Source organism: Fulvia fulva, chromosome 2 (genome assembly GCF_020509005.1).
Source record: "Fulvia fulva chromosome 2, complete sequence".
Classification (NCBI taxonomy): domain Eukaryota; kingdom Fungi; phylum Ascomycota; class Dothideomycetes; order Mycosphaerellales; family Mycosphaerellaceae; genus Fulvia; species Fulvia fulva.
This window is the reverse complement of record NC_063013.1, coordinates 5,159,632-5,182,888: the sequence shown is the minus strand read 5'-3', so window position 1 is coordinate 5,182,888 and position 23,257 is coordinate 5,159,632. Positions and strand designations below refer to the sequence as shown.

Sequence of the window (23,257 nt, the reverse complement as noted above, 5' to 3'; positions counted from 1 at the left end):
TAAGGATGACCTAGCTCTTAAGCTCACTGCCACCTGACTACTATATAGCTAGGGATACCATTATAGCTTAGCTAAAGATGGATTATAAAAGGACCTTAAAGATCCTTGAAGCTTAAGAAGCTAGGTTAGATCCCTCTAAGGCTAAGTATAGTATAGTAGCCACCTAGGTCAAGCTATTAGGTCTAGTAAGACCACTCTCCTACCTTCTCTATAAGAAGGATCATTTGATTAAGGACTGCCCTAGTCTACCTAAGGTAAGAAAGGTCCTTAGATCTTATTCCTAACTACTATCTTCCTAGAATATAATACATGTTAAGAAGAAGAGAACTCTACTACCCACTTTAAGGAGGACACTAAGAGAGAAGTCCTCTATAGAAGAACTTAAGAAAATGGTGAAGAAACTTAGCTCTAATATACTGCCGCTCTAGAAGAACTAGGCCTAGTCTTATACCTCTAAAGTAAAGAAGACTAGAAAAGGGTTTTCCGCCTAAGAGTTACGTGACTTATATAGCTTATCCCTAGAGACAATGTCTGATGATGATAAGTATGATAAAGTGGCTCACTTAACTATAGAAGTCTAAGGCAAGTTCCCCTTGTTAGAGTAGTTACTTGACTCCTATGCTTTATTCTATATAACTGACTAAAGCTACCTCTTTAGATCTATAACTCCCTTAATAAGGAAGAAATGGATCAAAGTAGGAGGTGGGTTTTTATTAGCCACTTATATTAGGAATGTAGAGATGAGTAGGAGAGCTAGTAGAAAAGTTGTTTTAGAAGATGTCCTACTTATACCTAAGCTTAGAGTAAACCTGGTTTTATAGAACTAGTTTAGCAAGTAGTTTGGTGTTCAACCTCTATCATTTTCTCTTGTTTCCCCCTCTAGTAAGACTATTGTCTAGACAAAGCTCCTTAAGGGGGTTCTATTCATTAATAAGATTTCTCCTCTCCTACAAGAACGGGCACATTACTCATTATGTGCACTACTAATAGAGAATGCCTTTGTGACTACTCAATTAGAGACCGACCTAAAGTAGTAGAAGCTTTGGTATAGAAGATTTATACACTTTAGGAAGAATTTGCTCTAGAATCTTTATAAGGTAACAGACTTAAAAGAACCTATTCCTATCCCTAAGGATAGCTTTCACTAGTGTAGAGTATATTTAATAGCAAAGATAAAGAAGTACAAAGGCAAAGTTATAGAGAGAAGACCTAAAAGACTTGCCCTTATATCTATTGACATATATAGCCTACTACTAATCTTAAGACTAGGATTCAAATACTAGCTTAAGATTATTAACAACTTCTCTAGGAATAAGTGGACCTTTCCTCTTAGGAAAAGAGAAGATGCTCTAGTTGCTCTCTAGAACTAGAAGATCAAAGCAGAGAGGAAATCATTAGCGTAGCTAAAAGTAGTAAGGCTTAACAATCTAAAAGAACTTATTACATTAGTAAAGTAGTAGGAGAAGGATTTAGGGATTGGGCTCGAGCCGACTAAGGTATACAACTCTCTATAGAATAGACCAGTTAAGAGGTCAATACAAACCTTAGAGGACTCTATAAGGGCAATGCTTAAAGAGGCTAAAATGCCGGTTAAATTTTGGCCTAAAGCACTAGAGGCCTAAACTTATATAAGGAACAAACTGCTAAATAGCCTAGATTACGATAGGTTTAAGGTTTCACTAGATAAGGCTTTGAATAGTATCAAACCGACCATCGACTATGTGAAAGTTTAGGGATGCAAAGCTATTGTCTATATAGACACAAGATCCTAACCTTAATAGGTAAGAAGTGACAAGCTAATAAATAGGGGTAAAGAAGCAGTATTTATTAGGTATGTTAAAAACATAGCTAAAGCCTAGCTCTTTTAGGAACCAGATATAAGAGCTATTAAACAACACATATATATAGACTTCTTTAAGGACTAGCCTAGAGGTAATATAGGTCTCAATGTTCTAACATTAAATCTACTAAGTAGCGTACTAGCTAGGAAGCCCTTAGGAAGGCCGAGGAAGAACGTATCCTTAGGACAATCTACCTACTATTCAGGCGTCCATTAGAGCCCCCCCGAAATAGATTAGCCAATTAAGAGCCCTAAAGTCGCTCAGCCGAGAAAGCTGTTTGTACAACTTCCCTAACCTCCGGAGAACGTAGGGGAATTTCAGAAAATCGATCAGCTAATTAAGAGAAGCTCCCTAGATCCCTAGGAAATAGACGTTACTAGGTTATAAGTAACGGTCCCTAAATCATCCCTTAGAAATAGAAAGGCCGACTATGATGTTGAGGGCTATGATATGAAACAGAAAGCCCTAAAATCTATAGTCCCTAAGCCCGAACTAACCACTAAAGTAGGAGAAGCAATAGACCTCTTAGAGAACCTTGCTGCTTTTTACTAAGCTTTCTTTATAGCTATATAATCAGTGGACAGTTCAATACTATAGGATAGCGAATTCCTAGAAGAAGTTAAGGAAATAGCCTTTATAGTAACTATAGAAGCCATTATATACAAGTAAGAGGTCCTAATTCCAAAATCCTATAAGGATGCTATGAATGACAAGAAATGGGGACATCTTTAGAAGGAAGCAATCCAAAAGGAACTAGATGCTCTATAGAGTAACAACACCTAGGAAAATTCTGTTCTACTAAAAGGAGCAAATCTAGTTACATCAAGATAGGTCTTTAATATTAAGAGAAGCATTAGTGGAGCTATTGAAAAGTTCAAGGCTAGACTAGTTATAAGGGGCTTCTTACAGAAGTTTAGTGTTGACTTTATAGAGACATTTGTACCTATAGTAAGACAGGACACCCTTAGGGTGTTTATAGCTATTGTGTATAAGAAGGATCTTCATCTTTATTAAGTGGATGTGAACAATATATTTATAGAAAGCACCCTCTATGAAGACATCTTTATGTTACCACTACTAGGAGTTGAGCTTCTACTAAACATAGTGTTCAAAATCCTTAAAAGCTTATATAGACTTAAGTAAGTAGCTAGAGATTGGAATCAACTCTGTGTATTAAAGCTCAGAGAGATTGGATTCACATAGTTAGAAGTGGATCTATACCTACTTATCTATAAGAAGAGGGAGATCATAATCCTTATATATATAGATAACATTCTAATTGCTACACTAAAGTTAACAGATGTTCTCTAGTTCAAAAGAGAACTTAGTAAGATCTTTAAGATCAAAGATCTAGGTGAACCTGAAAAGATCCTTAGCATAAGAGTCATAAGGGATAGGAAGAGAGGAAACCTGAAACTTGACTAAGGACACTTTATTAGGGATGGCCTAGCTAAGATAGGAATGAACTATAAGAAGGCAGTACCTATACACTTACCTATAGACAGCTATAAGGCCCTCAAACCTTCAAGCTATATAGATAAGAGGTGTAATAAGGCAGAGTACTAGAGTATCAATAGTACTTAGATATGGCTAGTAACAATCACAAGGCTAGACATTACTTTTGCCCTAGGAAGGATAAGCTCATTTGTAAGTGACCTATCCACCTACTATATAAAGGCTTTGAAGAAGATCACTAGGTACCTAAGATCATACCCTGATCTAGGACTTCGATTCTCAAAGTCTAGAAAAGGACACCTTATTAGATACTATAATTCTGATTATACTATAGACAAAGTAGACAGAGTCTTAATCCTTAGGTATGTCTTCTTCCTCTGTAGGGCACCAGTTTCTTGGATAAGTAAGAAGCAAAAGTCTGTAGCAACATCTATAATAGAGGCTGAATATATAGCTATAAATATATGTATAAAGCAGTCCTAATTCCTAGCTTCACTACTAAGAGAAATGGATTGTCTAGAGTTAGTAGGAGACTATTCCTATTAACTAAGAATCACTAGAAACTAGGAGACTGTATCAAATTTGAGACTAGTCTAATTAAGAGGTAATAATCAAGCTGCCCTTACCCTAGTAAAAGATGTATATGTTTATAACAAGTCGAAGCACATTGACATTGCCTATAACGCTGTTAGGAAACTTTAGTAGAGGAGGCTTATTGCTATTAAGTACACCCTAACCTCTAAGATAGTTGTAGACGGGTTTACAAAACTAAAGACTAGTCTACACTTCTAGAGGTTTGTAAGCTAGCTTAACCTATTATAAAAAGGTCCAAGTACTATTGACAGGAAGTAAGCAGACTGTAACCTCCTATACGAGATGAGTTAGAGTGTTAAGATGTAGCATCTTAAAGGGAGTCAACAATCAGGAAGTGATCTAGTAGCCTAAGGCATCTACGATGACTTAGCTTATAGGGAGATACTTTCTCTCCCCTTTAGCTTAGATAGACATCTAACACAATCAACACATTAGTTCCTAATATATTGCTGCATACTCGTGCTATTAGTCAGTTGAAGATTAATCTCTTACTCCACTCCGCTACTATCAATCCGAACCTATTTAACATCCTCCTTTATAGTTAGTAAGCGTAGGCGGCTTTATATTATACGCTCTTTGAAGGAAGCCTAGTACTAAGACTATATATAGTCTATCTACTACTTAGGGAGATTATTATTTATAGTTTAGGGTACTATTAGATAGGGCTTTAAGTCTAAACTAGTCTTTATAAAGTATAAGTACGGTAAACAAGGGATTAACTTATAGGACTACTCTAATTAGATTCTAATAATATTGTTTAGTATATTATAGAGGATAAGAACCTTATCTTTATAGAAGATAGAGCAAAGCATTATCTTAACTAGGCTAAGAAGGTACGGAAGAAGCTTAATCTTACCTATAGGCTATTAGAAAACTAGCTACCTTCTTTACCGGACCTTAATCTAATTAAGAAGGTATAGTAATAGATAAAGGCACGTATCTTATAGATAGAGCCGTTCCCTACGAAGATTAAGGACTTAAAGGCAATTATATAAGAGCTATAGAATAAAATAGACCCCTGCTAGTTTATTAAATATATTAAGGGCATACTAATAAAACTAAAAGAGGTAATACGCGTTAGTAGAATATAGACACGATATTAAGACAGTAATTACACCTTCTAGTGGCGATATACAGTTGAGAATAAGGCCTGTGCGACACCTTCGCGGACCCTTAAAAATTGCTCTCTATGCATTCAATCTGCTCCATACTCTTACGTATTGCCGTCGATCACGACGGTGATGTTGACGGCGTTGGCAGCGACGTCTGGAAGACCGTGACCGTTGCGGTTGTAAACACCGGAGCTTGTGTTGCAGTTGCCGTCTGTGTAGTACTCATATGGTGGGTTGTGGTTTTGGAATTAAGCGTCGAGGGTTGATTTCTGATAATCGGGGGCCGTGCATAGATTGGAAAATCCGCCGCCTCCAGCATACGTGATGGCAGGATCACTAGTCGGGACATGGTAGGCTCCTTCAGGGTCGTGGACGGTTTTGCCAGGCTCGATCTGCGTGCCACCCACGGAAGTTATGTACGGGCACAAGTTTGGGAACCTACTGGTTGTTAGCGAGTGGAAAAACCTCGAGATTGGGACTACTCACTCGACATTGAAGACCGTGCCGTCCTTGAGGCAGCCGCTGTCGGTACTGCTTGGATTCGGAGCCACGCCGAAATCTCCGGACGCTTGCAAGAGAGCAACGCCTTGCATGCCAAGCTTCGTGAACTCATTGCACATCCGCCGCTGGTAAGAAGCGGGTAACACTTGCTCGCCATTGCCCCAAGCTATGGGGATCACGTTTGCAGGTTTGTACACACCGCATTGCTGAGGATGATTGTAACCGCTCGCGTCGGGATAAGCGGGATCAATCGCAGGGTCATCGCCAGTCTCGCCGAATGCAGTGTAGTGACAGTATGATCCATCTAGTGCATCAAGCCAGGTGTTGAAGCTGCCAGTACCGCCGTCTGCGTAGTGGTAGTTGTATATTGAGTAGTCCACTGTCGACTGGGGGTAGATGATGGGCATAGACATCTCGAAATCCAGCTCTGTCTCCCCAGATGCACAGGAGACGTTGGTCGACGGGCAACCACCGTTGATACCCTGGTTGATTGGTTCAGTGCCCTGTGGTACCCAAGGAGCGAATTGGGAGAAGTAGCTGTCCAGGTCCTCCTTTGCGTAGTAGCCAAACTGCAGTATACCCAGGCGATTTGCTGAAGATACAGGTGCATTCTTCGGAAGTGTCTCAAACTGGTACAGAGCTTGAAGGCAAGCTTGAGTGACACTGTTGGAACAGTTGGCGGTCGAGGAAGCGCTGTTCACGGCGAGCCTGGCGGATCCAACCACAGGTGGTTGCGACTGTCTATGGGACTGTGCCGGGCTGTCTCATTGCGATGGGGGACTTTTGACGCCCGGGACTATGAGATCGATATGCTCCTCAAGGTGCTGGGGAATTCGATAGTCATCACAGCCTGCCAAGTTGCCGTCTGGGCCATGCCAGTAATACTTGGTGTGGAGTAAGTCCTCCGCTTCCGCCACGGAGACGTTAAGAGCCAACCAAGCTTTGTTCGAGGTCAGGGAGATACGATCTGGGTGGATGTTGCCGCTGCTGGTAAGCCAGTGAGTGACTGCTGCGATGGACTGATCTGCTGGTTTAAATGCTTCAACGACTTCTTCTGAGGACCGGACTCATAGCGCTGATAGCAGCAAGTCACACCGTCCACTGGGTATAGTGAGAAGCTTCGAAGATCGTCAAAGCTGACTCTTGCGTTGTGCATCCGTAAGAGCCATCATTCAGACAGGATCGAACAGCCGTCGAACCCCTCTATCACCCCAAACGAAAGGCGATAGCCAGGCCGGACCTTTCCTTCGAACGGATAGCATCAACAGCTCCCGAATGAGCCAGCGCGTAGTGATCCGCCTTTACATTAGCTTGGTACGTATCTCCTCACGTTTCGTGAACGGTTCTCACTGTCCCTCCAGTGAAGGTAGTAGTGTTGTACATGTAACGCAGCCATCCCACCCCCGCCCGGGCTTCCACTCCGAATGCCGGATCATGTACGTCGGAGGCTAGTTGTTCAAGCTCAAGACGATCGACGTCCTGAAGTCCCCTACGACACGGGAAAGCCAAGTGTTGGTGCGCAGAAAAGTAGCAGCGGTTGGCACTGTGGTTGTAAGGCTCGGCGTATGCAGTGCAGAACCCTTCTTCAAGCGCGTGATGCTTGTCTGAGACTTCAATGGCATGACAACTTGCACACCCTCTCATATCATGGTCGTGCGTTGGGACAAGAGTTGTGAGTCTTACGAAAGCTCTCGAGACCGACCCTCCCGACTGGCCTCACGATCTTTAGTGCAATTCTCCCCAGCACAATCTTCTCTCTCGGTGATCTTGAGCACGATAGTCTCACGCTCAGCCACTAATTGTCCCCGTCTTCAAGAACTGGCTGAAAACATGCAGCGCAGTCTCCAGCTGATACACGGCGATCTCATGGGCTGCTTCAAACACCCTCATAAACGACAAGGTGCCTTGCTTCTTGTAAGTCCAACTTTCTTGCCCGCGATATCGTAAGGCGCGAGGGTCGCGTTACGGAATTGAGAATCACCGGGAAAGTTGACCGCATCGACTACATATAAACTTCCCATCCAGTTGCAGATCCAGTCGGTATCTCCAGCCCATATCAAGGTGGGGATGCCACGGTTCACGAAATTTTCGAGATATGGGAGCATTGTTCTCGCGTCTGAGTCGCTGTTAGCTTTGAATGTGCATCAGGTAGATTGACGTACTATCTCCCGTGAGCTGTAAGCGATAGCCAGGACTTCGGTCGCCCGCCGCACACTCGGTGTAGTTGACCTTGGCTCCGATTTGTTTCTGAATATCTGCACGAGAGAGATATTGCACGTATGTCTCCGGAGGATTAGTGGCGACTGGCTCTCTGACATCGTACAATTCGTACGTCTTCTGCGCGATCAACGGGGCTTCAACGTAGTTGTAACAATCGTCGCCTGCGGTTATGCATGCCTGATCGTTGCCGTACTGTGTCATGCACTTTTCTTCAGAAGTCACGCAATACTTCTCGTACTGACCAAGGAAGTACGTGTGTTCAGTTTCGTTGATGATGTCCCATCAGCCGTTGGTATAGCTGTAGTCGACGTGCGCCTTCATCTGCAAGATGGGGTTGTACCAGGCATTGTTCAACCCGACATAGGCGAGGTTCAAGGGCGTGGCGTTGAGTTTGCCAGCTTTGATCAAATCATTCTGCTCGGCAATGTACTCTGCGTAATAGATCCAGTGGCCGCCGTAGGACTCCCCAAAGACACTCAGCTCGCGGGGCTTGTACTGCGGGAAATCTTGGACGCATTTCTGCAAGAAGGTGTAAACGTAGGGCGCTGCGTTGAACGTCGAATTGAAGTTGGGGGACCCGTAGGAAAAGCCAGTGTTGATTAGTTGATCGATATACAGCATGTTAGCTGCCTGGTCTACCCCATGCCAGCATGTGAAAGATGCATCCACCCTTGGGGATCATCCCACTCACTCCAGCTCTGGGGGTTATTGGACGGCTCAGAGGATGCATTGAAGAACTTGCAAGGGCCATGTTCTTCCAATCATGCTGGAACACCCCGGGCCACCGTTCAGCCACGCTACAAGAGGGGCGTTCTCTGAGTTGGTGCGTGCGTCAAATAGCCAGAAGAAGATGGACATGTTATGAAGATGAACGGACATTGTTTGTGTGTAGCGAAGAGCAATCAGGGCGAATCGAGAAGTCGTGGCCGTCGTCTCGGGTCATGGTATTGTAACCATCCGCTCGGGACTTTTCAGCAGGGAGCTCCTTGTCTGCGTCTCCGTGTGGGGTGATGAACTCAATCAGGGCCCCTCGGGCGCTCAATGCCAACTTGAATGTCCACACGACCATGTCCTCTGCTGCGCCTTCCTGATGACACTGCTGATGAAGTCGGTGAAGCAGACACACATCGAGCCACCCAATACCTCATATCGGATCTACCTCGCACGTATACCGTCGAGAGGGCCGGAACGGTACAGCCGAGACGGAGATCAGCGAGTGGAGCCATCACAGCCACGAACCACCGAATCAGATTCACAACACGCTCATGCACGTCAATTGTGTTCCTTGTTTTGACCTCGCCCTGGCCAACCGCTCCTGCCTCCGTAATTACAGCGAGGGTTTGCCTGCGCCGGCGGTTAATCGTAGCGCAATCGAGGCAAGCATGCAAGGGTTAAGCCACAACTCTAGTCTCTTGATAACCAAATGGTACGTTCAGCGAGCCAGCGCGTCAAAGATATGTAACATGTTGGTGGGAGGAGAGCCGTTACTGCTGCGGAGAGCTGGCTGGTTGAGAAGGGACATGCGCTCGTGCAGCATGTGATCGTGCCACCAGCAACAGGACTTTGAAGATCGTCGCGGCCACGTCGACCGCTCCTGCACCACGAAAAGGACGAGATGTATTGATGGCCGCCAGGTTTCGACGCCAGCGGCCAAGAATGAGACTAATGGCGACAGAAGTGGCTGTGGCATGGCAACGGCGTCTACCGATTCGGAAGAGTGGTATATCAGCTTGCTCCACAACGCATGAACACACCCTTGTCACCTTCCACCAGTTCGCTCCCGTCACCCCTGCTATGCTTTCCTCCTCGCTCGAATCCCTACAGCCTACAGGCTACCTAGGTACATGTACCTTATAATTCCGACGTCACAGCGGCTTTTGCTTTCGCTTCGCGCTCAGGTACATATGTACATGTAACTGTCTTCGCGCCCGCTATTGAGCGTTGTTCCCTGTCTCTCATATACCGCTGTTCATTGTCGCGTTTGGCACGCGCGTCTTCCTAATGCGCCGCCGCCACTTGCTGACCTCATCTAGCGTGTCCGAACCGAGGGCGGCTCTGGACTCGAGAGGTCCCGCGTCTACATCTGGAAGGAAGGACCACTGGGCAAGACGCACATGGTAGCCGTTGGGATCTGGCGATCGTGCACGAACTCTATTCAACGTCCAATGCCTTTTCCAACCTCTGTTTACCAACCGATTGCCTGATTACCTGTGCTGCATCTCCACCTCTTCTTCGTTGCGCACAATACGAACAACGATGGCATGGTAGCAACGGTGTCGTCTGGGGAGCGTTGCAGACCGATTTGATTGTGGATAAGAACCACTTCACGAGAGCAGTCACTGCACTGCTTGTTGGCAGCCATGGACCCGGAAGCGCTTGTCACGTTCCTGTTCAGAGCACCTCCTGAGGTACGGACAGTGGAGCTCATGGGATCATGGGACAACTTCAACCAACCATACCGTATGCACCATGATCGAAGACGAGGGAATGGCTTCTGGAGCGGATGTTTCAAATTCGAGAATATCATCTTTGATGGCGAGGAATTCCAGTGGACCAAGCCGCGTAGTGGAGGACTCAAGCAGGGCGGCACTTACTGGTACTACTACCGGCTGAACTACGACATCGATGCCTACGACGACAGGCAGGAATACACCACAGGCTGCCCGCTATTACCTGGACAGGCCGTGAACGTCATTGATGTACCATATGAGATGGTGGAGCCCCCAACACGGTGTCACAGCGCATACGGGGTGACAGAGGACATTGCTGGCAGTCTAGCGAATGTCGGCGAGGAAAAGACGCTCGATCCGGCTCAGAAGATGGCTGCCCTTGAGCCACCGCCCATTTCAAAGGTGCACTCTCGGTGCCTGTCCGATGAAGCACTCGATGGTCGGCTCGAGAATCAGAATGGACCGGTGAATGTGGTGGACGAGGTTGTTTCGCCAGTCTCTACTGCACACCATGAGGCTCCTCAAGGGACGCGCGACAGCAAGCTGTCACATTATCTGCCAGTGAAGGATGAGGATGTCCAGCCAGAGTCTGCCTCCCCAACACAGAGTGCACACAAGGCAGCTGGGAGCGTCTTCTCCGATACCTTCGACCTGGGAGCTTCGGAGTACTCGGAGAACTACGATCCTCGTGACCTTCCGAGCTTCCCATATCCCTGTGATCTTGGCCCAACTCCGCTCGGGTCGGACGAGGCTCTAGCAGCAGCAATGTTCACGTCTGACGATGTGATCGCAAGTGTGTTACACGCACATGACAGCGAGCAACTCGACGAAGATACTTGCAAGCAGATGAGGAGGATATCTGAGCTCAGTCTCGGACCGAAGTCTGTACAGAATGTACAGTTCTACGGCTCACGTCCGGGGACCAGCTTGACGGAGGATCCAGAACAGCACCGGCCTCGAATGTACTCTCTGCCAAACATGGAAATACGAGACTACCTGGACGAAAGCTCACCGGTGTCTCCAACGTCATGTTACTCCCATCGTGCATCGGAGGATGTCGATGAGAATCCAACACCGGTCAGTGATGGCGCCGGGTTCGACTTGATCTCACCAACTTTCACCGCATCGACTGTAGACACCGAGGATCATGACTCGCCTTTCACAATGTCATCGCAGACGTCTTACACCGGCAGTGAGCATGCGACAGTGAACGATGAAAACGTGCCTGAAGCAGATGCGGGTCGGCACTGGTCGCTTAGCTCCAGCCAGGATCGAGCTCAGTACGAGGCAGGAAGCGCCACAACGAACGGCCGATCACACCCGCGCCTTCTATCGCCGACATTTGTGAACTACTCCCTTCCAAATCTGGCATCAGAAAGCAACCATTCCCTGGCCAAGACCATTACAATGTCACCACCACAACAACCACAGGCACCGCGATCAAGGCACGAAGTATACATACCCACCCCGACCATTTTCAGTGAAGGTGAAGGAATATCCATGGCGGAGGACATCTTTAGCGAGTTGGGCTTTTGAGGTCTACCGGGCATGTCATCGTCAGCGAGAATATGTTTGTTTGCATTCAGCATCACGTACATTCAGCGAGCGAAGCGAAGCAATGGGGCGGAGTTTTGATCTTTTTGATGTGATACCATTGGAGGATTTTCTTGTATAGCGAGCGTGGAGTTCGGGAAGGCATACTGGAGGAGCTTGGCAGTGTCTATGGCGAAATATATACCACGCGAACATTGATAGCTGTACGTAGATACCTAGATACGATGATACGCGGATGGAGGAACAACATACCACTTTGGCTCATGTTTCATTCGACCTTATCGTCCCCCCATTTGAGTGAGCTGTGAGGACTTCGTCGGGAGGTAAAAAGAACAAGCACCCCTGTCCATAAGGCTTGACGATGCACTCCAAGCTACAGCGCCACGCGCTCTTGGTACGTGGCCAGCACGAAGAAGCCATCACCTATCTGGGCGAGTGAAGAATGAGCCAATACCGCCCTCGTCAACCACTGAGCCATACAGACAGAGATGCTTATCGAGAGGGAGCACTTCCCAGTCTACTTATGGATCTGAACAAGCTTTGGTAAGCATGTGATCGGGCTCCTGACTCAAGTGAGCTTCACGATCACATGCAAAACCGTACTTCACGGGAGGCATACATAATGGACGACAATCGTCGTTGGCACAATGGCAAAGTGGTTCCCGCAAAGGTATCACAGAAAAGCTTTGGTGTGCCTGCCCCTTCGACGCATGTAGACTGCGTGGGGTCGGCCTCCTCATCGGCTTGATGCTGTTGTGCCAGCGGTGATTGTTCTTTTGCTCTTAGCTCGATAGATCAAGTGTTGCGACAGGAGAAGAAGACGCGTTCACGAGCCGACAGGAGAACTCTGCGAGCACTCGCTCATGTTTTGTTCCAGCATACAGATAGGGGCTCTTCAAAGGAAGCTCAGCAAGACTAGAGCAGAATGAGCAAGCGTTCGCGATTGCAGCAATGGCGAGGATTCCTTTTTGCCCGTCCAACTGTTGACGTCGAATGTTCTGGACGGCCACCTCTTTGGCTCAGTGTCAGAGATGACCCTCTGTCCGCCTTCACACGCTCTAGCTCGTCTAAGTCAATATGATCTCGCATCTTTCCAGTCCTCTCGACAATTGTGGTTGGCGCAATGGTAAGGCGTCCTGCTTGATGCAATTTGCCCCAGAGCGTCATGATCGCGAGCAAGTTGTCAGAAAGTATGACACTCTCTTTGTCACTGTGGCTAGCCATTGCGGCAGCGGCGATTGTTTTGCTCTTTTGCTATGCCATGCTACTTGCAGAGAATGCTATCAGGACTTGACGTTCCATGTGAGGGTGCGCCGCACACGTCTGGCCAGTCTGATCAACAAGCAAGTCATTCTCCAAGGTTTGCAATCAAGCCTTGTCACAAGCAAGCAAGTTGGAAGCCTATAGCTTAGTCAGTATTTTCAAACAATCAAGCGGTGTTTTCTCCTTCATTTGCAAGCCTTATGAGCATGTCTGTGTCGTTTTATAAGGTGTTGTTAATGACATTCAAGGTCATGTCGATCTAAGAAGGTGGAAATCTAGGAAGTGCGGACCTATCTCTAAGCCAATCGGATTACGTACCGATGGTCACGTGCTTTTCCGCTTCAGTTTTCCCGACTTCTCAATTCCGACGCGTCTATCTCAACCTCCAAGCATCAGCTTCACGACCTCACTATACCATAATATAGACTCGTAGTAAGTTGAGACTAGCAGTGTGCTTTCAACCGTACTAGATACTAAAGATCTGTTCGCGCCGACTATCGAGATCGACGCCGTGAGTAATAAAGCCGATATATCTAAGGTACTAGGGAAGAGAAAGCACGACTTACTTAACTAGCTAGCTTAGACGCGACTAAAGGCCTATTGCCGTACCTCATAAGACCGTAACCACTTATTATTCATTTAGAACCACGGCTAGCTTATTAAGGACAAAGATAGGCTCGAATACTAGCTCTATAAGCTATACTATAGCGCTAGTAGAAAAGAGAAGGGCATCTATAAGACTAACGTCTCTACGACTAGTGCTTCGAACTATATAAAGACGAAGCACCATATCGATAGTAACGGTATTATTTAACCGAAAGAGGAGAAGAGAAAGGGCTTAGATTAATATTATAGTAGGTAGTAGATTAATAACGAGCGTACTATCGAATTCGATAAGGACGAGTTTCTTATACTACTTTATAGCTAGATTATTAAAGACAATATCCCCTATCGTAAGGTCTAGACAGTACGCTTTAGACGACTACTTGTCTACCTTTAAGAGCGCGATAAGTCCTATCTACCGTATTAAGTTACTACTAGCTTAATAATCGACACAATCTACAATAAGATAATAGGCTATATTACGGAAGAATTGGCCTTATTATTAAGCAAGATCAGCTATAGCTTCGACTTATAGACTTCGAAGAATAAGCTCGTTCTACTTAGGCTCGTTAATTACTTTATTAATAAGGACGGTAAAGCTACGAAGATACTACTCGTATTACTACGATAGCAAGGTCGTTATTCTAGATATAATATCTCCGAGACAATTAGTAATACGCTTGTCTACTACGGCGTAGAGTAGAAGATCGGTTACTTTATTACTAATAACGCTAGTAACAACCCGAAGGTAATAGGCTTTATATCTACCGAGTACGGACTTGATTAGAAGTAGTACTAGCTTCGCTATACTAGTTATACCTTTAACCTTACTATATAAGCTACGCTCTTCGGTAAGTACGTAGGCGATATTACGTAGGGCTTCGAAGACGAGCTTATCGCTATTAAATTGGTTAAGGAGGCTAATCTACTACTATAGCGAAAGCGAGAGCCTATCGGCGGTCTCACTACGTACTATATTTTATTAACTCGTTACCTTAGCGCCTAGAGCTATTAGATTAACTATAACTTGACCTTATTACTCTAACGAAGTCGGATAGCGCTTAAGATATATACGGTATTATCTACGCTATCGAGATACGCTAGAATAGCTATATTAATAGTACCGAGAGAGCCGCGTACCTAATACTAACTATCGACGAGTTTATACGCCGAGAAGTCGATAGCTAGTATAACTATCTACGCCGCTATATAGAGCGCGGTATAGAGCCTAGTTATAAACCTCCTTTAATCGTACGCGATACCCTTACCGCTAACAATTAGACTATTATTAAGCGACATATTAAGATCCTTCGGCCGTTAAAGGACGTAACGATAACTCTATAAGGTAATACCGGCGGTAACTTCGGTATAATCTAGTAGGTACTATCTACTTTCGCTCGCGTAATATAATACTTCGAAGAGTAGCGAGAGAGGTATCTACTTTAGCTACTACGGTATATACTACCGCGGTCTCGAATAACGGCTAATATAATACTTAAACGAGTATCGGATAAGGAGCTCGAGCTACCCTTAACTATTATAAGGGCGCGCGTACCGTAGAGTCTAAATAAGAGAGTTGTTATTCTATAAAGCTACGAAAGAGGAGCGCGAGGCGCGGCGAAGTTATAAAGTAAAGCCAAGCCGTACTAACCCGATATAGAAGGTCCGCGGTTCACCCGGGCCGACGTAGCTATAGTAAGGGGTCGCGGGCTACCCGTAACAGTATCCCCCCTCCTAAAACGCGTCTTAGTCCTCTAAGCGTTATCTATCTTATACGGCTACTTGCCCGTACTACTCTATAACCGTACGAAAGTCTAATTATCCTCTAATGCCTTATTATTGTCTAGTAATATATCTGTATCTAGTCTATCTATAACTAGCCTATCCGCGACCGGCTCCCTTCGAGAAATGCTTAGGGGGACCTAATTAGATAGAGCTACAAAGCCTATAGGCGTAGACAACTCCGGCCGGCTATAGTAAAAGTCTATAACAGCGGTGGCCGCGTATTTAAATATGTTCTTAGCTAGTTACTAGGTCTTACTATCCTCCTTATTCTAATATCTAAGCTATTTTATCTTATACTAAGTGTCTACTTTACGCTTCTACCCCTTCTTTACTTTGCCTACTTGCTTACGGGTCTATATACCTAAGATCTTCTCTACCTTATATATATATATATAGGTATTACGACTATATTAGCGACTATATCGGCTTTAGTAGTATTGGGCTCGATAGTTATCGGCGGTAGTAGTACTAGATACTAGCCTTCGAGTAGTAGGAAGTCGGGATGATCGGCTCGCTAAAGTAACGAGGTATAAAAGTAGTTATTAAGTCCTACTATAGCGTCCGACAATCTTAGTTTATATAAGAGCTTAGCTAGTATAACTTCTATAATCTAGTACGGGCTAGCGTATCTTCTGTCGAGCTTCTTAGATAGTCGAGTCGTACGGATATTCTTAGTACTTAGGTATACCTAGTCGCCTACTTTATAGTCTAGCGGGATGCTTTAGTAGCGGTTTACTACTTTAGCTTAGAGAGCTTATAACATCCGTATATTTTCTTAAAGGTACTTATAAAGGTCGTAAATCCGGCGTACGAAGGCTTTAGCCGATCGCGTATCTAGTCGCTAGAGAGTAGTTAGTCCTCCCTCTTTTCTAGCGCTTAGGTCTACGCGCTCTGTAAACTTAGGGTTATAGCCTAAAGTAGCGTAGAATAGCGACATACTAGTAGTTTTAGAAAGGTAGTTATTAATCGCGAACTAAGCTAGATAAAGCTATTCTACCTAGTCATCTTATACCTCGTTAGTACATATATAGAGATACTATTCTATTGCTTAGTTAGTACGTTCCGACTGTCTATTAGTTTCTAGGTAGTATAAAGAACTTAGCTTACGACTTGTACGAAGTATCTTATAAAGTTTCTTCTAGAAGGTAGTAACTTATTACTGACCGCGGTCTAAAGTAATAGTATTAGGAAATCCGCGTCGGGAGAATATATACTTAAGGAAAAGTCTTGCCGTATTCTATATAGTTATCGCTCCGATCGGAATTAGCTCGACTTCCTTCGTTAGCCTATCTATTACGGTTATAATATTGTTATAGGTTATACTATCGAGGGTGCTATTAGGAAGTCCGACTACGAAGTCTACCGCGATATACCTCTAAGGTCGGTCCGGTACTAAAAGTAGGTATAATAATCTAGGTGGCTAGGAGTATAGAGATTTCGTCGTACGGTATATACGGCAATTCGCGGTATATCTACGTACTAATCTTACTAAGCTAGGCCAGTAGAATTCTCGTACTACGAGTTTATAGGTTCGAGCTCGTCCTAGATGTCCTACTACTAGAGCGTTATAATTCATTCTAATAAGCCGAGTCCGGAGGGCCTAGTTATTAGGTATCTATAGGCTCTAACTATCGGACTAGTTTCGTATATATAATATGTTACTATCTACCTTATAGTGCGTAGGGTGTATCTTCGCCTTCTATAAGAGTAAAAGGATAGCACTATCTTTCCGTAGTATCTTAATTACCGCCTTAAGTTCTTAGTCTAGGGCGTAAGTAGTCGTTATATAGTACTCGAGTTTAGCTTCGACTTCGGCTTTATTCGTAGTCTGTTAAGATGTAGCATCTCAAAGGGAGTCAACAATCAGGAAGTGATCTGGCAGCCTGAGGCATCCACAATGACTCAGCTTGTAGGGAGATACCTTCTCTCCCCTTTAGCTTAGATAGACATCCAACACAATCAACATATTGGTTCCTGATATATTGCTGCATGCTCGTGCTATTAGTCAGTTGAAGATTGATCTCTTACTCCACTCCGCTGCCATCCACCCGTACCTGTTCAACAGGTTATGAGCCCGGGTTTGTGCAGGAATAAGAGCAACCTATATCAGTACAGGTTACTTGTATCCCTTGCTATCGTAGCAGAAAACATCTGGGAATCAGAAGTCTACCCCGTCTATCCTATCAAGGAGCTTAGTTCGATACTAAGTGATAGGTAACCCAGACAAGGACTCTGTGCGGCTTAACTCAAAGCCAATACCTTGAAGATACTCTGTAGGCAGAACTGCATCGAGATACTATCAAGAAGGACTTCAAGTAAGTTATTTGAAGCTCTGCTAGGAGAGACAGACCTGTGTCCTAGCCCCGAGACCTCACACCGCTCCTTCTTTACTTTACCAAGCAGGCCTTGGTATCCACACCTACGAACTTTCCCATTCTACACCAGAAGCCTCAGCAGGATCTGAGCCACCACCTTGGAACATACACACCTTGTTTCATTACATCCAATTTATTATGGATTCATACCAAGAGAAGACAGAGGAGAAGGGAGGCAAAATCCCAATTCTTGGGAGGGACAATTGGAAGAGATGGTTCAACCTTCAGAGATACAAGATGGAGAGCCAATCAGCATTCTTTGCAATTGATGACCTAATGGAAGTGTCTTTTGACAACATCAAGGGCAAGACTCTGAAACTCCAAGAAGAGGCTACAACCAAAGAGATCCTCAATACGCCAACATGGACAAGACACAATGCAGTATGCAACTTCAGTATCCTTAGTAGGATCACAGAAGAAGATGAATTTGAGCTTGAGGGCTTATGTGAATCTGGAAGAGCTGCTGAGAAGTGGGTGTATCTCTGGAACAAGTATAGCCAGGTGCTACCAACCCATGCACATGAGCTCACAAAGCAATTTGTGACCTTTGAGATGAGTGAAGAGTTCACCATCAGATCCGCATGGACACACCTGGTTTCTCTTGGAAAAAGGATTGCTGATGTTGACCCAGAGGGTCAGCATTACAGGAAAGCTGATGTGAGGATGACCCAGCTCTTAAGCTCACTGCCACCTGACTACTATGTAGCCAGGGATACTATCATGGCTCAGCCAAAGATGGATCATGAAAGGACCTTAAAGATCCTTGAAGCTCAAGAAGCCAGGTTGGATCCCTCTAAGGCTGAGTATGGCATGGCAGCCACCTGGGTCAAGCCCTCAGGTCTAGCAAGACCACTCTCCTGCCTTCTCTGTGAGAAGGATCATCTGATCAAGGACTGCCCTAGTTTGCCTAAGGCAAGAAAGGTCCTTAGATCTCATTCCCAACCACCATCTTCCCAGAATACAACACATGTCAAGAAGAAGAGAACTCCACCACCCACTTCAAGGAGGACACCAAGAGAGAAGTCCTCTATGGAAGAACTTAAGAAAATGGTGAAGAAACTCAGCTCTGACATGCTGTCACTCCAGAAGAACCAGGCCCAGTCTTATACCTCTAAAGCAAAGAAGACTGGAAAAGGTTTCTCCGCCCAAGAGTCACCATGCAGCTCATCCCCAGAGACAATGTCTGATGATGATGAGTATGATGAAGTGGCTCACTCAACTGCAGAAGTCCAAGGCAAGTTCCCCTCGTCAGAGTGGTTACTTGACTCCTGTGCTTCATCCCATATGACTGACCAAAGCTGCCTCTTTAGATCTATGACTCCCTTGACAAGGAAGAAATGGATCAAAGTGGGAGGTGGGTTTTTATTGGCCACTCATATTGGGAATGCAGAGATGAGTGGGAGAGCTGGCAGAAAAGTTGTTTTGGAAGATGTCCTGCTTGTACCCAAGCTAGGAGTGAACCTGGTTTCATGGAACCAGTTTAGCAAGCAGTTTGGTGTGCAACCTCCATCATTTTCTCTTGTTTCCCCCTCTGGTGAGACTGTTGTCCAGACAAAGCTCCTTGGGGGGGTTCCATTCATTGATGAGATTTCTCCTCTCCTACAAGAACGGGCACATTACTCATCATGTGCACCACCAATGGAGAATGCCTTTGTGACTGCTCAATCAGAGACCGACCTGAAGCAGTAGGAGCTTTGGCATAGAAGATTTGCACACTTTGGGAAGAATTTGCTCCAGAATCTTCACAAGGTAACAGACTTGAAAGAACCCATTCCTATCCCTAAGGATGGCTTTCACCAGTGCAGAGTATGCTCAATAGCAAAGATGAAGAAGTACAAAGGCAAAGTTACAGAGAGAAGACCTGAAAGACTTGCCCTTGTATCTATTGACATATGTGGCCCACTACCAATCTCAAGACTAGGATTCAAATACTGGCTTGAGATTGTTGACAACTTCTCTAGGAAGAAGTGGACCTTTCCTCTTAGGAAAAGAGAAGATGCTCCAGTTGCTCTCCAGAACTGGAAGATCAAAGCAGAGAGGAAATCATCAGCGCAGCTGAAAGCAGTAAGACTTGACAATGCAAAAGAACTTATTGCATTAGTGAAGCAGTGGGAGAAGGATTTGGGGATTGGGCTCGAGCCGACTGAGGCATACAACTCTCTACAGAATGGACCAGTTGAGAGGTCAATACAAACCTCAGAGGACTCTATAAGGGCAATGCTTGAAGAGGCTAAAATGCCGGTTGAATTTTGGCCTGAAGCACTAGAGGCCCAAACTTATATGAGGAACAAACTGCCAAATGGCCCAGATTACGATGGGTTCAAGGTTTCACCAGATGAGGCTTTTGATGGTATCAAACCGACCATCAACCATTTGAAAGTTTGGGGATGCAAAGCTGTTGTCTATATGGACACAAGATCCCAACCTCAATGGGCAAGAAGTGACAAGCTAATGAATAGGGGTAAAGAAGCAGTGTTTATTGGGTATGTTGAAAACACAGCTAAAGCCTGGCTCTTTTGGGAACCAGACATGAGAGCTGTTAAACAACACACATATGCAGACTTCTTTGAGGACCAGCCTGGAGGTGATATGGGTCTCAATGTTCCAACATTGAATCTACCAAGCAGTGCACCAGCTAGGAAGCCCTTAGGAAGGCCGAGGAAGAACGTATCCTTAGGACAATCTACCTACCATTCAGGCGTCCATCAGAGCCCCCCCGAAATAGATCAGCCAATTGAGAGCCCTAAAGTCGCTCAGCCGAGAAAGCTGTTTGTGCAACTTCCCCAGCCTCCGGAGAACGTAGGGGAATTTCAGAAAATCGATCAGCCAATTGAGAGAAGCTCCCTAGATCCCCAGGAAATAGACGTTACTAGGTCACAAGTGACGGTCCCTAAATCATCCCTTGGAAAGAGAAAGGCTGACTATAATGTTGAGGGCTATGACATGAAACAGAAAGCCCCAAGATCCATGGTCCCTAAGCCCGAACTAACCACTGAAGTGGGAGAAGCAATGGACCTCTCAGAGAACCTTGCTGCTTTTCACCAAGCTTTCTTTGCAGCCATGCAATTAGTGGACAGTTCAATACCATGGGATAGCGAATTCCTGGAAGAAGTTGAGGAAATGGCCTTTGCAGCAACTGTAGAAGCCATTGCATACAAGCAAGAGGTCCCAATTCCAAAATCCTACAAGGATGCTGTGAATGACAAGAAATGGGGACATCTTTGGAAGGAAGCAATCCAAAAGGAACTAGATGCTCTACAGAGTAACAACACCTGGGAAAATTCTGTTCCACCAAAAGGAGCAAATCTGGTTACATCAAGATGGGTCTTTGATATTAAGAGAAGCATTAGTGGAGCTATTGAAAAGTTCAAGGCTAGACTAGTTGCAAGGGGCTTCTCACAGAAGTTTGGTGTTGACTTTATGGAGACATTTGCACCTACAGTAAGACAGGACACCCTTAGGGTGTTTATGGCTATTGTGTGTAAGAAGGATCTTCATCTTCACCAAGTGGATGTGAACAATGCATTCACAGAAAGCACCCTCCATGAAGACATCTTCATGTTACCACCACCAGGAGTTGAGCTTCCACCAAACATGGTGTTCAAAATCCTCAAAAGCTTGTATGGACTTAAGCAAGCAGCTAGAGATTGGAATCAACTCTGTGTGTCAAAGCTCAGAGAGATTGGATTCACACAGTCAGAAGTGGATCCATGCCTACTTATCCATAAGAAGAGGGAGATCATAATCCTTATACATGTGGATGACATTCCAATTGCTGCACCAAAGTTGACAGATGTTCTCTGGTTCAAAAGAGAACTTGGCAAGATCTTCAAGATCAAAGATCTAGGTGAACCTGAAAAGATCCTTGGCATGAGAGTCACAAGGGACAGGAAGAGAGGAATCCTGAAACTTGACCAAGGACACTTTGTTAGGGACAGCCTAGCCAAGATGGGAATGAACCATGAGAAGGCAGCACCTACACACTCACCCATGGACAGCTATGAGGCCCTCAAACCTTCAAGCCACATGGATGAGAGGTGTGACAAGGCAGAGTACCAGAGTATTAATGGTACTTGGATGTGGCCAGCAACAATCACAAGGCCAGACATTGCTTTTGCCCTAGGAAGGATGAGCTCATTTGTGAGTGACCCATCCACCTACCACATGAAGGCTTTGAAGAAGATCACTAGGTACCTAAGATCATACCCTGATCTAGGACTTCAGTTCTCAAAGTCTGGAAAAGGACACCTTATTGGATACTGTGATTCTGATTATGCAATAGACAAAGCAGACAGAGTCTCAATCCTTGGGTATGTCTTCTTCCTCTGTGGGGCACCAGTTTCTTGGATGAGCAAGAAGCAAAAGTCTGTAGCAACATCCACAATGGAGGCTGAATACATAGCTATGAATGCATGTGCGAAGCAGTCCCAATTCCTAGCTTCACTGCTGAGGGAAATGGATTGTCCAGAGTTAGTGGGAGACTGTTCCCATCAACCAAGAATCACTGGAAACCAGGAGACTGTATCAAATTTGAGACCAGTCCAATTAAGAGGTGACAATCAAGCTGCCCTCACCCTAGTGAAAGATGCACATGTTCATGACAAGTCGAAGCACATTGACATTGCCTATAACGCTGTTAGGAAACTTTGGTGGAGGAGGCTTATTGCTGTTGAGTACACCCCAACCTCTGAGATGGTTGCAGACGGGTTTACAAAACCAAAGACTGGTCCACACTTCCAGAGGTTTGTAAGCCAGCTGAACCTGTCATAAAAAGGTCCAAGTACTATTGACAGGAAGTGAGCAGACTGTAACCTCCCATACGAGATGAGTGGGAGTGTTAAGATGTAGCATCTCAAAGGGAGTCAACAATCAGGAAGTGATCTGGCAGCCTGAGGCATCCACAATGACTCAGCTTGTAGGGAGATACCTTCTCTCCCCTTTAGCTTAGATAGACATCCAACACAATCAACATATTGGTTCCTGATATATTGCTGCATGCTCGTGCTATTAGTCAGTTGAAGATTGATCTCTTACTCCACTCCGCTGCCATCCACCCGTACCTGTTTAATATAGTCTATACTTCCTAAGCTAGTACTAGCTATGTTTATAGTACCTGTTCTAGTTCTAGAATAAACTCGATTGCTTTAGGATTCAGAGGAGTCGTCTCTTCTTCTTCGGGCGTATCTTCGATAGTAGCTCGTATAGAGTCGATCTTAAGGAATCGCTCTAGCGGAAGTAATGTCTAATACTAGTACTAATTTCTCGGATCGTCCACTCCCTACAGAAGGTCCTAGCTACGTCTTGTTAGGCTATCTAGCTTCGTTCCTTATATAAATAGGCGGTATATAATCTAGAAGTTAAATTGTAATAGAAATTCTACCTATCGCGCTTATCGGTAATTTAGCTACTTCGTAGTCGTAAAATATTCGAGGTTCTTATAGTCTATAAACACTTTAACTAGATCGCTATTCTCGTCTACTTTGTATATAAGCTCCGGGCGCTAC

General features: G+C 45.0%; 4 protein-coding genes across 4 annotated transcripts; 1 reads left to right on the top strand and 3 right to left on the bottom strand.

Annotated features, from left to right (window-relative positions):
* Window positions 1-5,250: 5,250 nt before the first annotated feature.
* Window positions 5,251-6,675, bottom strand: CLAFUR5_03393 (Aorsin; the record flags this gene model as incomplete). Its single annotated transcript, XM_047902541.1, has 4 exons — window positions 5,251-5,440; window positions 5,489-6,240; window positions 6,301-6,530; window positions 6,645-6,675. The coding sequence occupies 4 exons, from the start codon at window positions 6,673-6,675 to the stop codon at window positions 5,251-5,253; spliced, it is 1,203 nt and encodes a 400-aa protein (XP_047757508.1).
* Window positions 6,676-7,389: 714 nt separating this feature from the next.
* Window positions 7,390-7,924, bottom strand: CLAFUR5_03392 (Carboxypeptidase S1; the record flags this gene model as incomplete). Its single annotated transcript, XM_047902540.1, has 2 exons — window positions 7,390-7,619; window positions 7,666-7,924. 2 exons carry the CDS (start codon window positions 7,922-7,924, stop codon window positions 7,390-7,392), a joined length of 489 nt encoding a protein of 162 aa, XP_047757509.1.
* Window positions 7,925-8,005: 81 nt separating this feature from the next.
* Window positions 8,006-8,344, bottom strand: CLAFUR5_20155 (Carboxypeptidase; the record flags this gene model as incomplete). The annotated part of the gene is made up of 1 exon (XM_059462992.1): window positions 8,006-8,344. One exon carries the CDS (start codon window positions 8,342-8,344, stop codon window positions 8,006-8,008), a length of 339 nt encoding a protein of 112 aa, XP_059318899.1.
* A 1,739-nt stretch (window positions 8,345-10,083) lies between these two features.
* CLAFUR5_03391 (uncharacterized protein) lies at window positions 10,084-11,709 on the top strand (the record flags this gene model as incomplete). The annotated part of the gene is made up of 1 exon (XM_047902539.1): window positions 10,084-11,709. One exon carries the CDS (start codon window positions 10,084-10,086, stop codon window positions 11,707-11,709), a length of 1,626 nt encoding a protein of 541 aa, XP_047757510.1.
* Between the last annotated feature and the right edge of the window lie 11,548 nt (window positions 11,710-23,257).